Source organism: Manis pentadactyla, chromosome 18 (genome assembly GCF_030020395.1).
Source record: "Manis pentadactyla isolate mManPen7 chromosome 18, mManPen7.hap1, whole genome shotgun sequence".
NCBI classification, from domain to species: domain Eukaryota; kingdom Metazoa; phylum Chordata; class Mammalia; order Pholidota; family Manidae; genus Manis; species Manis pentadactyla.
Window position 1 is genome coordinate 29,751,899 of NC_080036.1, and position 13,435 is coordinate 29,765,333.

General features: G+C 44.8%; 1 protein-coding gene across 5 annotated transcripts in view; it reads left to right on the forward strand.

Moving 5' to 3' along the window:
• Positions 1-13,435, forward strand: part of EFL1 (elongation factor like GTPase 1) — a 104,939-nt gene that overhangs the window by 24,495 nt on the left and 67,009 nt on the right. For all 5 annotated transcript variants that reach the window (XM_036932043.2, XM_036932038.2, XM_057494754.1 and 2 more), the window contains 7 exons: positions 1,269-1,345; positions 2,044-2,180; positions 3,051-3,173; positions 5,175-5,274; positions 7,450-7,601; positions 7,835-8,001; positions 13,057-13,195. In XM_036932043.2, coding sequence (XP_036787938.2) covers positions 1,269-1,345; positions 2,044-2,180; positions 3,051-3,173; positions 5,175-5,274; positions 7,450-7,601; positions 7,835-8,001; positions 13,057-13,195 — 895 coding nt within the window. The remainder of the gene's footprint in view (positions 1-1,268; positions 1,346-2,043; positions 2,181-3,050; positions 3,174-5,174; positions 5,275-7,449; positions 7,602-7,834; positions 8,002-13,056; positions 13,196-13,435) is intronic.

Consider the following 13,435-nt stretch of genomic DNA (forward strand, 5'->3'; position numbering starts at 1 on the left):
GGAGAGAGCGGTGTAGGACTGCTGAGCCGCATGGCCTCAAAGGATATTTTTCTTGATTTTTTTTTTTCTGTGTGAAATTCAGGAATTTGGAAATTTATTCTCACTGAAGAGCATATATTCCTTTCAGAAAGTACTCATAAATACAAAGCCACGGGAAAGAAAAACATGAGAAGCCCACTTAGCTAATGCTATGGTTTTAATTTCTTTCATTCTTTCTGGACAGGCACGTGGGTCCCTCCGTTGAGATCGTACTGTGTTCAGTTTATACAGTACTCCAGTTTATACATAGCTGTTTTTTTGCCTCACACAACATGGTGAACGTCTTCCCTGCTGTTAAAGCTTTTATAAACCGTGTTTAAGAAGGAACCGGTATAGTGGAGCGGGAAAGCTCAGGGTTGAGCGTCTGGCTGTATGCTAGCTCTGTGACCTTCGTCTCAGTTTTTTATCGGTAAATGGAGGTAGTGGTACTTACCTTATAGGGTGGTATGATCACATGATCACCCAAGATCACATGGGCTCACTCAAGACAAGTCTTTAGAACAGTTCCTGCCACAGTAACTATGCTATCATTATTTTATTTTGTGAATGCGTCATCATTTATGTAATCATTTTCCTAAGATTGCACATAGTTTTTATTTCTGTTTTTCTAATGTTTTGATATTATAAGTAAAGCTATGATAGATATTCTGTGCATAAATTTTTATTTGTGACTTTTTTTTAATCACACATTTGAGGGTACTGACTTCATTCCCTAATGCCTTGCTCGTCGCTCTTCAGAATGGAGGTGTCGGTGTATGTTCCACCTAGAGTGTATGTGAGAGTCCATCTCAAAGTGCTCTTGCTCGTATTTTGCATAGTTTGATAAGAGAAATGGTAGGTTTTCGTGATATTTTAATGTCCTCTCTCTTGAAGTTGAACTTTCCATGTCAAGAACATTCTTGAGAACAAGGTCGGCGGGGAGGCCCGCTCTGCCGTGTGGGGTGTAGCTCTCCGGGCGGGTGTGGTTGCCGTGTCCGCAGGGCTGCGTCCCTCAGAAGGTCCCGTCGTTTGTGAAGTCCATGGTTCCCAGGAGAAGAGTGGTGGATAATTACTGATTGAAGATTATTGGCTGTTGAGAGCATTCTTACAACTACTTCCCCTCACTTTACTCTTGAACAAATATTTTCTAGGAGAAATGATACATATTGATAATAAAACACTTCAAGAATGAATATGTAAGTTACCTGTTAAATATTGAGAAACTTAAGCACGTGTATTTTTGTTTATAGGCAAAAGGAAAGAAACCATTATTTGTACAGTTGATCCTGGAAAATATATGGAGTTTGTATGATGCTGTCTTGAAAAAGTAAGGTGGTTATAAAATTGTTCATCTTGAGCAGTAGAATTTGCTTCACTTTCCAGTTTGATGAGTCACAGTAAAGAAAGCTGAGATAGGCTGAGAAGGGGAACAGAGCCTTTACAGAGGAGCTGATTACAGGGCTTGGAAACCATTTAAGAGTGTGTGTAACCCAAGTAAACAGAAGGCACAGACAGCAATATTTTATAGCGTGCCGAGTTGAAGAGATAGAAAGATGGAAAAAACATTGGACCATTGTTTTTACAAAGCCACTTGAAAATAAAATAGTAATCGTAGTACAAAAGGTGCTTGGTTTCTGGGATCATTAATGGGGAGCTTGGGGTAAGGCTTACCGGGCACTAGTGGAAAAGAAAGTTTGCTTTATTTAGTAAATTTGCTAAGTGATTTTGGGTTGGAAAAATGGTATTTTAACATTTATTTGTAACATTGCTTCACCAGTTGACATAGCTTGTTTAAGGGGACAGACTGGGAAGGAACCTCATGGGGAGTTTTACAACAGGTTGATTTGAAAGTGTTAGCATAGAGGTTGAGCACTGCTCTCCTGTGGTGCGAGCCCTTTCTAGTTTTTTGTAGAAAAAGCAATTCACTAGGAGTAAATGTGTCAAATACTGTTGAATTCCTGTTCCTCATGGCTCCTTTGTATCTGTGTGTGACCTTTCCCCCCCAATCTTGTATGTTTGCTGTAGGGACAAAGACAAAATCGATAAAATAGTGACTTCTTTAGGGTTAAAAATTGGAGCCCGAGAGGCACGTCATTCAGACCCTAAAGTTCAGATCAATGCCATTTGCAGTCAGTGGCTCCCCATTTCCCATGCTGTCCTTGGTATCCTTTGTTAATGGTTCTTAATGACATCATAGTTTTGACAAAACCAGAGGAAGCATGTTCCCGGGAACCAGGAAACCCTCTGGTCATAACTCATTCCAGTCCAGCCCACACGTCTTGGGTGGTTATGTTGTGTTCTGCCATGACACTGTATTTAATACTTAAAAAATTAATGTACTAATACTAATTAGTATTCATACCCATCCAAGTGAATGTTTTTAAGAAGATGTTTTTTTGGTTCAGGATTTATATGTAGGTAGAAATTTAGATGTTTGTGTCAGGTCATTTCTTCATTTTTAGTACCATAATTTCTTCAGCTTGATATTTACTATCATGCTACTGATTCCAAAAGTGTTTCAACTATTTATTTTATAGATGAATCATTAATTGTTCACCAAGCAGCACCTCTGTGGTGGTGCTGTGTCCTGGGAGTGGACCAGCAGGGGTGTCTCCACCCAGAGCCGTGATGGACCCGTACCCCTACAGTGACACTGGCTCTTGTACGGGACATTCTTGTACCGTAGCTGGTGGCTGGTGGTTATTTTATAAAAGTTTATATATACTGAAACCATATGAAAAATTTTCGGACATAGGTCACAGGTAGCCAACCTGCTAAGCTCTGGTGTTCTCGCCTGTTCTGTGGGCCATCAGTATTTCAGACCACCTATTGTAAGAATCCTGTCTAGGTTTCAGAGTCCATGAACTCCTGAAACTGTGCCCATATTTTGAGATAGGCCGTGTAAAGGAACGTGCCTTAGAGCCTGGGCTTTCTCTGCGTGGACGTACCTCACTGCCTCAGTGTCCGTGTGTTGCGTATCTGCCTGGGGAGGGCCTGCTCTCAGGGTTTGAGTCCTTAACAGCTGACTTCAGCTATGGTGTGTCAGAAGCTTCCCAGTCCCCTCGATGTCACAGCCGAGCGAGTGGAGAGACTGATGTGCGCAGGGTCACGGGCGTTTGACTCTCTCCCACCAGAAACGCAGGCGCTGAAAGCAGGTGAGGAAAAGGTGAACAGGGCATGTACAGGGTTTGTGTCCTTAGAGCTGCCCTAGACCAATTTTCTGGATGCCAGTATTTGCCAAACGGCCAACTCCACACAGATAAACAATTTCACAAATGACCATTTCACCAGTTTTTTTTTTTTTTTAATTCTTCAAAGTTTCCATTTTGCCCTAGCCATTTGCCCTGCCAGGGGGTCAGAGTGAAGACTCTGAGACTCCTTCCTTCTGTCTTGGTCTCTTTGCCTGATCTCGTGATGATGTAATAGTCCATCGTCCTGAGCAGCCAGGACCGTGTCCTGAACTGCTGCGTCACTGCCACGGCTGCGTCCCTTGGACTGTGGAAGAGGAGTCCCAGGCCGGGGCTGCTCCTGGTAGCCCCGTGTACACCCTTCCTGAGAGGGGGCCCCGTGCGCCAGGCCCTGCAGGGCCCCGTGACGTCCACCTGTACACACTCCCTGTCCCCGCTTTTCCCCTGGTCCACCCCCCACACCACCCTGCCCCTGTTCTCGGGGCCACTGTTGACTGTCCTTTGTTAAGTCGCTAAGCAGGTCTGTCACCAGCACTTGACCCAGTTGACCGCCCCTCCCTCCTTGAGCCTCCCCTTTCCCTTGGCCCCAGGCCCCCATGGGCATCTGCTCCTCTGTCTCCTGCCCTCTCTTTCTCCTTCCTCTCCGCCTCCCTTGGCTGGAAGCTGTGTGGTGCCCGAGCCGGGCTCAGTCTCTGGACTTCCTCTGTGTTCTGCCTGCATTCACTCACCCGGTGACCTTGTCCAGTCTCAGGCTTTGTGTGACAGCAGTGTGCACGTGATTCCCCCGGCTGTACGTCCACTGCAGATCCTCCCTCGACTCTCCCCACGCCAGCCGCACACTCCCCTCTCCACACACCTCTTCAGGGAGCATCTCTGTCTGACCATATCCCAGACCGGGCCGCTTCTCTTAGCCCCACGCCTGCTTCTCCCGGCCCTCCCATCTCGGTTCAGGAACCTCTGTCCATTCTCTCCTTGGCCCAGAAATCCTGGCGCCATCCGTGGCTCTTGCATTTATCTCACTCCTGCACCCAGTCCATTGGCAAGTCCTTTGAAATACTTCCAGAACTCGCCTACTTCTCCACATTTCCCCTGCTACCCCCCTGGGCCAGGCGACCGTGACCCCTCCCCGGGTCATCATAATGGTTCCCAGCTGGCTCCCCTGCTCCCGACCCCCGGTGGTGTTCTCAGCCCTGCAGCCAGCGCAAGGCTCCTGGTAACGTGCGAGTCTGGGCATGGCGGCTCTTCCGGGAGTTTCCCAGGCAACACTTCTGATAAGATTTGATTCTTACCTCCTGTAGTATATTACTCTAATTTTGCTGTTGAATTCTTTAATTTACATACAGATTATTTTGATGTGGGGTGGTTTTTTTAAACAAAATTACTACCAGTGGTTTTGCACCGCCAATGGAGATTAAGAAAAAACTTCAATATGTTGATATGAAATTGTGTTAAAATTGGTAGATTTAGGGAAAATTGGCATCTTTGTATTGGATCCTAATTTATTAAGATTTTTTTGTTAGTGTCATGGTAAACTATTTTTGACTTTTATTTTCTAACTTGCCTTGTGGGGAACTGGAAAAGCTATTGATTTTTATGTGTTTTATTTATAAGTTACCTTGTCAACTGTTGGCATTTGGTAACATCCCTCAGTCCCACCTCACTGACTGCGGGCAGCAACGTGCCAGCTCACGGGGGGCTCACCCCCTGCCGGCCCCGCCTCTGCAGGAGCCCCCACCCTCCTCCCACCACCGTCAGTTGGCTTTTCCTTTCCTCATTCTGCCGACTCCACTTGCTCTTGCTTTTCTAGCAGTTTTACACTTTTCTAAGTGGCATTTTTATTGTAAAAGGCTATATGTCTAGGCTGCTTACATATTTAGATGATGTCATATTCTAAACATCTCGTTTTTCAGAAAAATCTGGCTAATAATGGCGAAAAGATAGTGACATTTTTCCCTCCTGTTTGTGTAGCTTTTATGAAATGTGGAAGTGAAGATACTGCTCCTGTTATTATCTTTGTTTCCAAAATGTTTGCCGTGGACGCTAAGGCTTTGCCTCAGAACAAGCCAAGGTAAGGAGCTGGGGAAGGAGACTGGGTAGACGGATAGCAAGCCACTGTACATTTGATGCTAACTTAGTGAATATAAATGCTAATTTTTCCAGGTCTTGTCATGAACTTGGGCAGAATGGGGATCTCACATGTGAATGAATATGCTATTTTCTTAACCATAGTTAGATTAAAACATCTTTACTTAGTATCACAATGATTTTGTCATTTTTAATTCCTTCTGAATGGGAGACATACCCTGGTGATAATGAGTGTAGAGTCTGGAGTCATACCTGGATTTGATTGATGACTCTTTCATTTATTGTCTGGATGACTTTGGGTCAAGTTACTTAAATTTCCTAAGCCTCTGCTTGCTCATCTGTAAAATAGGAGTAATAGTATCTGTTTCATTTAATTGTTGTGATAAATATATGCTATAGTATATGTGCCGCGATCAGCACAAAGTCTGGATCGTAGTTCCAGGCCCACTGGGAGAGACTGTTTCTCTGTGTGCTAACTAGTGCCTCAGGTATTTTTTCCTTCCTGTTCTCATAATAATAATGTCTTCTGCATTTTTATTTTAATTCACACTTTTCAGATATTATAGAGGTTCTGGCAAAAGTCTAGATGAGGTGAGCTGTGTAAGGATTGGCTGAAGGGCCGGCTGGGGCGCTGAGCCCAGACTAGAGCAGGGAGGAAGGGCAGGCATGTGCTGCCCGAGAGCAGAGGAGGGACGTAGGTGCTGCTGCAGCTGCAGAGGACAGCACAGCCGTGGCTAGCGGCCACGAGGTCAGAGGCCGCCTCCTGGTGGAACGGCCGTCTGAGGTTTGGAGCCTCCCGGAAGAGGCGCGTGTTCCCTGTGTCACAACCTGACCCAGCTGTGCTCCAAGGTTGGTCTCTCATATCCTTGTGTCCTGTGGCCCAGCCCTGTCTCCCACAGGAGGTGACCAGCCCTAGAACTGAGGGGCAGGTGCTGAGGGAGGCAGAGCTAGTGTCCAGCCCTTGTCCAGCAGCTAGGGTCTGAGGAACGGAGCAGTGGGCAGTCTGGCTGAAGCAGTCGTCGTCCGGGGCAGCCGCAGGAAGTAAGAGGAGGAGGCGGCTTCGGGGCACCGGGCAGCAGGAGCTCCCGGAGTACTTAGAGGGCATGTGGACCGTGCACATCTGAGTGGCCATCTGATGGGTTCCAGTGCTGAAGGGGAGCGAGGGGAAGGCGACAGGGCCGGGCAGAGTGGCGCAGCTCCCAGGCGGGCGCATCAAGTAGGGCTTGAGCACGAGCCGTGGTGTCCTGATGCCGGGCCCCAGAGCTCAGAGCCGAATTCAGTTTGCTCCGGTCCTGCCGACTTCAGACAGCGCCGCTCTTGCTCTTGGGGTTCCTGCTGCAGGCGGTTCACGAAGGCCCACACTTGGGAAAGAAGCCAGGTCCTGGGAGTTAGTGAACCTGCCTGGTTTTCTGCCTTGCCAACCTGAACACCCAAACAGAAGCCCATTTTTATTCAGTTTAGTGCTCCCCTTTTGTAGGAACTTTTTGTTTTTAAAAACTCTTAACTGCCCATTTTGTGGCCTGGCAAACAAGGTAGCTCATTAGGAAAAACAGCTTGATTGCTGCCCTCCCTCACCCCCACCCAGCCGCCAGCAGACACGCTCACATGGTCACACGCTGCCTCTTCTGTGGTGGCACTTGGGGCCGACACACTGGCTGATGATCATTTTGACCCTGTAGTCCTGCCGAGTCGCGAGCATTCATCCTGACCCTGAACCCTGCCTCTTGGACCCCAGTTCTGCATGAAGAAACATTTTTGTACTTGTGGAGGAAACTAATTCTCCCAGAGGCCTCATGCTTATTTCTCAGGGCGGTGTTCTTAGCCCTGGTCGGTACATGTTCCCTCCTTCCCCTGTCCTCTGCCTTGTTCTGAAGGGTCACAGGTATCTGAGAAAGGTTCCATGCCACTGTGTGTGGCTCTCTTTGGGGACGGGGGCTCTTGCATGTCATTTCTTAAGCTCAGAACAGCCGGGAACATGCATTCCCAGAGAAAGCCTGCTAGGTCTTCTCTCCTGTTCCACAGCGGGGGGAGGAGGCTGCCCGGGAGGGCCCTGGGGCCCATCGCCGGCTTCTCCAGCCTGTTAGCACTGGCTGTGTCCTGCGTTAGTGGACTGAGATGCTTGGAGGTGCTCCATGGTAACACGTGTAATGTCCCGTAGACCTCTCACTCAAGAAGAAATTGCTCAGAGGTGTGAGCGTGCAAGACAGAGGCACGCGGAGAAGCTCGCAGCCATGCAGGGGCAGGCACCCTTGGAGCCCACCCAGGACGGGAGGGCCCTTGAAGCAAGTCCCACGGGAGAAGAGCCGGAAGGTACAGCTTCCTGAAAAGGCTTTGCTGCAAAGCCTCGCTAGACATGGGTGTTCGGCCTTCAGTTCTTGGGCTTTTAGCTTTACCTGTAGCTCTTGGCAATATTCCTTCATTCGTGGCACTTCTTTCCTGACATGGGGCCAGATGTATCATGTGCACCCTCCCCTCTGTGTCTCTAGTCTGTCCTAGAGTGGAGGGAACATTCTTGGTACTCACTGGCCTTTTGTTCTTGGCAGGTGATGAGCATCAGGGGGGCAGTGTGGCCCCTAAACCTGTACCCCAGGAGGAAACCAACCAAGAGTCTTTCATCGCATTTGCTCGAGTGTTCAGTGGCGTGGCTCGAAGAGGGAAGAAAATTTTTGTCTTGGGGCCCAAATACAGTCCTGTTGAGTTTCTGCAGCGGGTAAGAATTGGGGTAAAACAACAATATATTGTTTGCAAGTTCTGGTGTCTTTTCAGATTGGTTGAGTGATTTCCAGATTCCAAATTGGTGGTTATTTGTTGGTAGATTTAGCTATAAAGACACATTCAGATGAATCCATCTATCTCTTGCATTGCTTTGGTGACATTTGGTAAATCTGTCTCACTTAGTAGCTTTTAAGAAATTAACCCAGTATATAGCCAAGTTTTCAGGCCTTAATTAATTATAAGGTTTTTTCTTCAAGGCTAGATGAAAGAACTGGAGAGAAGAAATGCCATGCTGGAGCCAGGGCAGTGGCAGATCTGCCAGGGGTACGGGGATCCCCAAACTAGCTGGTGCAGGCTAAGGGTGTGTGCAGTGAGTGGGTGCCGGGCAGCAGTGGCGTGGCAGACCCATCCCAGAAACGAGCCGGGAGGGTCTGTGAGTAGGTGGACGACCAGCATGTTTACACCTGGGCTACAGATCGCAGAACATTTTTGGACATACGCTGTGTGTGTGTGTGTGTGTGTGTGTGTGTGTGTGTGTGCAGAACATTTTTGGACATACGCTGTGTGTGTGTGTGTGTGTGTGTGTGTGTGTATTATTAAATGATAAAGGTCATAATATGTCCCTACAGATCGCAGAACATTTTTTGACATACGCTGTGTGTGTGTGTGTGTGTGTGTGTGTGTGTGTGTGTGTGTATTATTAAATGATAAAGGTCATAATATGTCCCTACAGATCGCAGAACATTTTTTGACATACGCTGTGTGTGTGTGTGTGTGTGTGTGTGTGTATGTGAGATTATTAAATGATAAAGGTCATAATATGTCCCTACAGATCGCAGAACATTTTTGGACATACGCTGTGTGTGTGTGTGTGTGTGTGTGTGTGTGTGTGATTATTAAATGATAAAGGTCATAATATGTGTGTGTGTGTGTGTGTGTGTGTGTGTGTGTGTGTGTGATTATTAAATGATAAAGGTCATAATATGTCAGAGATGCCAGAGGCCCAGGGACCCAGTGGGGCTCAGCAAGGAGCAGTACAGTGAGAACTTGTAAGACGGGCAGCATCATGAGCCGAGAACACAGGCTTCTCTCCTTGCACGTAAACCAGGAAAGGTCCTGTACTTGAGAGACGAAGGGAGAGAGATGAAGGTGGCAGTTGGAGGAAGTCACTGCCCTGCTTTGCATGCTTATCACTCTGTCAGTTTAGCAGCTTAATCCTCGGAGGTCACAGTGCTCTTGGTGTGCACAGGGTCACGATTTAGGGGAGCCAAAAGCCCGTGCAAAAGCCCATCGTGACCATCTTAACATCTTGGTTTAGACATAGTTGGTAGCTTGTTAGTTATCAGTAAGGGTCAAGTATTGGTAAATATTTTTCTGTTTTTTACTCTAAACTGTCAAGATGAGTAAGAAATTGTTATTTAATGGAACTCTGATTTTTTTTTGGCATCACAAATTCCGTGAGCACTGCAGTTTGTCTCCTGTGCGTCATGTATCTTTGCTGTCTTGGGGTGGAGGTTGGAATCAGCTGCTTACGTGTCACATGAGGCGGGAGCAGTGATAAAATGATGGGCAGCACAAATGGCTCATTTCAGTAGTTGCAGCCCTATAAAATCTAATTCCAGCCTGCTTTTTAAAAAAATATGGAATATTTCAGACATACTCTAGAGGTAAATTCTCCCTGGTCTTTGGTGTTTCTCCTTTGTATTATTTTCCTGTTGCTACATATTACAGGTTATCACAAATTTGGCAAATTAAAACAATACACATTTTACCATCTCACAGTTTCTGTGGGTTAGGATCCAAGCACAGTGTAGCTTGTCCTGCTTAGTGTCTCACAGAGCTGCAGCTGGAGTGTTGACCAGGTTACATTCTCATCTGGAGGCTTAACTGGGAAAGGATCTGCCTCCAAGTTTTCTTAGGTTGTTGGCAGAATTCAAGTCCTTGTCCTGCAGGACCAAGGGCTCCAGATGCTTTCTGCCCATTGGCTCTTAGAGGCTGTCTGCAGTTCTTATCATGGGGACTTTACCAATGCGCCTGCTTATTCCTTCAAGCCAGTGAGGAGAATCTAGAGCAAATTTACTAGCAAGACAGAGGCTTGCGTGATGTTAAATAATCATGAGAGACATCCCGTCACCCTTGCCATATCCCATTGGTGAGAAGCAAGTTACAGGCCCCCCATAAGGGGGAGGAATACACAAGCGTAAACACCAGGAAGCGGGGGTCATAGGAGAACCACCTTCAGCCTGGTTGCTTCATCCTTCTGTTGCTTTTCTTACTGTTTGCAACCTGTATATGCATTATGAAAGAATATACTGTTTTTGAACTTTGTATAAGTGACATTGTACTATAGTTATTCTTCTACAACTTGTTCCTTTTTTACCCAACATGGTGTAATCTATGTTGATGCCTATTCCTGTAGTTCATTGCTTATTCTCTGCTGCATAATGTTCTACACTTATCCATTTTCCTGTCACTATATTTTGGCTGCTTTCATTTTTTGCTAATCTAGATGATGCTACCTTACATGTTTTTGTACATATTTTTCTCTGAGCACATTTGCAAGAAATTCTAGCCAATATACCCATAATGGAATTGCCTGGGATTGAAGTATGTGTATTTTAACAGCTTAACTGGTTAATCCCAGGTTGTCCTCCAAGTAGTTCTGATTCACATTCCCAGCAAGAGTGTTCAACCATTGCAGTTGTTCCACATCCTCACCAAAATTTTCTGTTATCAGGCTTTTAAATTTTCTCAATCTGATGGGTATGATATGATCTTTTGATGAAGTTTTAACTTAACATTTTCCTTTTAATGTGCTTATTGGTCATTCATGTTCTTCCCTGTGAAGGTATCTCTTTGGGTCATTTGCCTGTTTTTCTGTTGTGCATATGTATTTTTTAATATTGGTTTCTAGATATCCTTTGTATATTCTGGGTACTAATTCCTTGTCAATTTTAAGGTTTGCAAATTTCTTCTCTAGTTTGGGTCTTGTCACACTTTCTATTTAGTATCTTTTAATGAATGGAAGTTCGCAATTTTAACATAGTGAACTCATCAGTCTTTTCCATGACAGATTTTGCTTTTTGTATCTTGCTTAAGAAAATTAAAGTTATGACTACCCCGAAGGGAAACTTTTCTTGGATGTTTCCTTCTAATGTTTAATGTTTTGCTTTTCATGTTTAAATGTTTAATTCAGTGTTCACATATGATATGAACACTGAATTTCATTTTTGCTCCCATACAGAGAGTCAGTTGTTACCACACCATTCATTGAATAGTCCACCTCTACTAATCTGCTTTGCTGACTGTCGCACATCAGATTTCATCTGTGAATTCGTCTGTTTCTGGACCATTGGACTCATTTTTTTCTGTTTATCTATTGCTCTTTCTATTCAGTGCTGTATTCATTTCTAAATGTTTTGACATCTAAAAGACCAAGTCCTTCTGCCTTGTTTTTCTTTTTGAGTGTCTTGTTTATTCCTAACTCTTTACTCTCTCATACAGAGTTTATAGTCAGCTTGTCAGGCACCATGAAAAGCCCCGCTGGGACCCTGGTTGTTACTGCTTTAAATCAGCTCATGTATCTGGCTTGAATTAACATTTTACATTACAGAATCTTTCATCCATGAATACTAGGTATATCTCTCCATTTATTTAGGCTATTTTAAATGTTTTCATTGAAGTTTTATAATTTTCTCCATAAAGTTATTTAATCACTTTTGTTAGACTTAGTCCTAGCTATCTTGTATTTTGTTGCTATTTCAAAAGTTTGTTTTAAAAAATGTTATTTCTATTGCTGAGCTATAGGCATACAGTTAACTTTTGTGTATTGTCTTATGTCTAGCCACCTTGCTAAAGTAAACTTACTAATTATCACTTATCTGTAGTTTTAAGGGGATGATCCTATTTGTGGAAAATTCTGAAATTTTTTCCTACTTAATGGTTCAATTTTTTATTTCTTTCTAAACTATCATTAGAGCTACTCTGCAGAATTGTTACTGAGTTAGAACATGTACATTTAAATACAGCCTGTGCCTGAAAGGCCGTCATTGGTGTGGCGTTTCTAAATCTACCCAAACATAAGGGTTTTTCCCTCCTCTGAGCTTTTACCCATTTCCTTCGCCAGTACTGGTCTCTTGTCATTCACTCTGTGTTTGTGATGTTAGCTATCTTGTATATGTCTTATCTTAACCTTTTCTCTTCATCATAACTAGCACTAGCAGGGTCTTAGGCCTCTAGGTACCAGAGGTAAGTTGGTGATTGTAATGCTTACTGGGTACTTGCATTTATATGGAGGTCACTGAATAATTCAAGATAGTATCTTAAATACTTTCCAAGATGTTGAATATTTCTTAATAAAACTTGAAAAATTTGAAACTATCTCTTAAAAAATAATAAATATATAGAGGGAGCTCATAAATGTATTATCCGCACAGCATATTTTTGCTCTTCTTCAGGGCCCCAGTATCTCACAGTGTGCTCTCTTCCAGATGAACAAGATCGCATATAATGACAGTTCAGCCATTTTCATGGCACTTTCATTACATCTGACTACTCTTCCAAAGTTACTGATTTTCATGTGTTACTTATCACTAGCATCTGCCTTTATTGAATGCTTGAAGAACATCATAATATGATTAAAGTGATTGTAAGTGATAATAGTAACAATGAGTTTTGAAGTAGTGGTGCACTGGTCACCAGAACTGGTGTGTGAACGTAGTTCATGTAAATGCTCGCAAGGACTGTGGGGGTTTGTTTATTTGCTAAAGGGGTGCTGCCAGGTCACAAGAGAATTTATATTACTTTGCCATAGAGCTTATAATTATGTGGAATTCTTGACAATTTCGGAATGTATGAGAGGTTTCACTATTTCAGATTTTATTCATGAGAGACATACTTATATCAGACCATTTTAAATGTGCATATTTCAGATTTGTGTGAAGTATGACTGTACCATATCTCCTGAATAGAAATTAATTACTGTGTACATATTAACTGATGTTTTCCTTAGCGCCTCCTGAGTTGTCTCCACTCGTTTTTCTTTGCCCAGGTGCCATCAGGCTTCTCAGCCCCACCGGACGACCTCCCCCCAGTGCCCCACATGGCCTGCTGTCCTCTGGAGAGCCTGTACCTTCTCATGGGAAGGGAGCTGGAAGACCTAGAGGAAGTGCCCCCCGGGAACGTGCTGGGTAGGCGGTGCTGTCTGCCACATGGGTCACTCTGAGTGCGCGTGCCGTCACACGGGCTTCTGAGCTCTTTGAAGGGAGCGACTGCTGTCTCCCGTCTGGTCTTTTTGTCAGGTGCCCTTAGACTTTACCTCGGTGCGTTTGGGCAGTTGGCATGTAGACCACTAACCTGCCGTGGGTGAGGAGGGCTCTGCTTTTGAAGAGTGCTGCTGCAGTGACCTGCCACGGCTCTGTCCCGGGCTG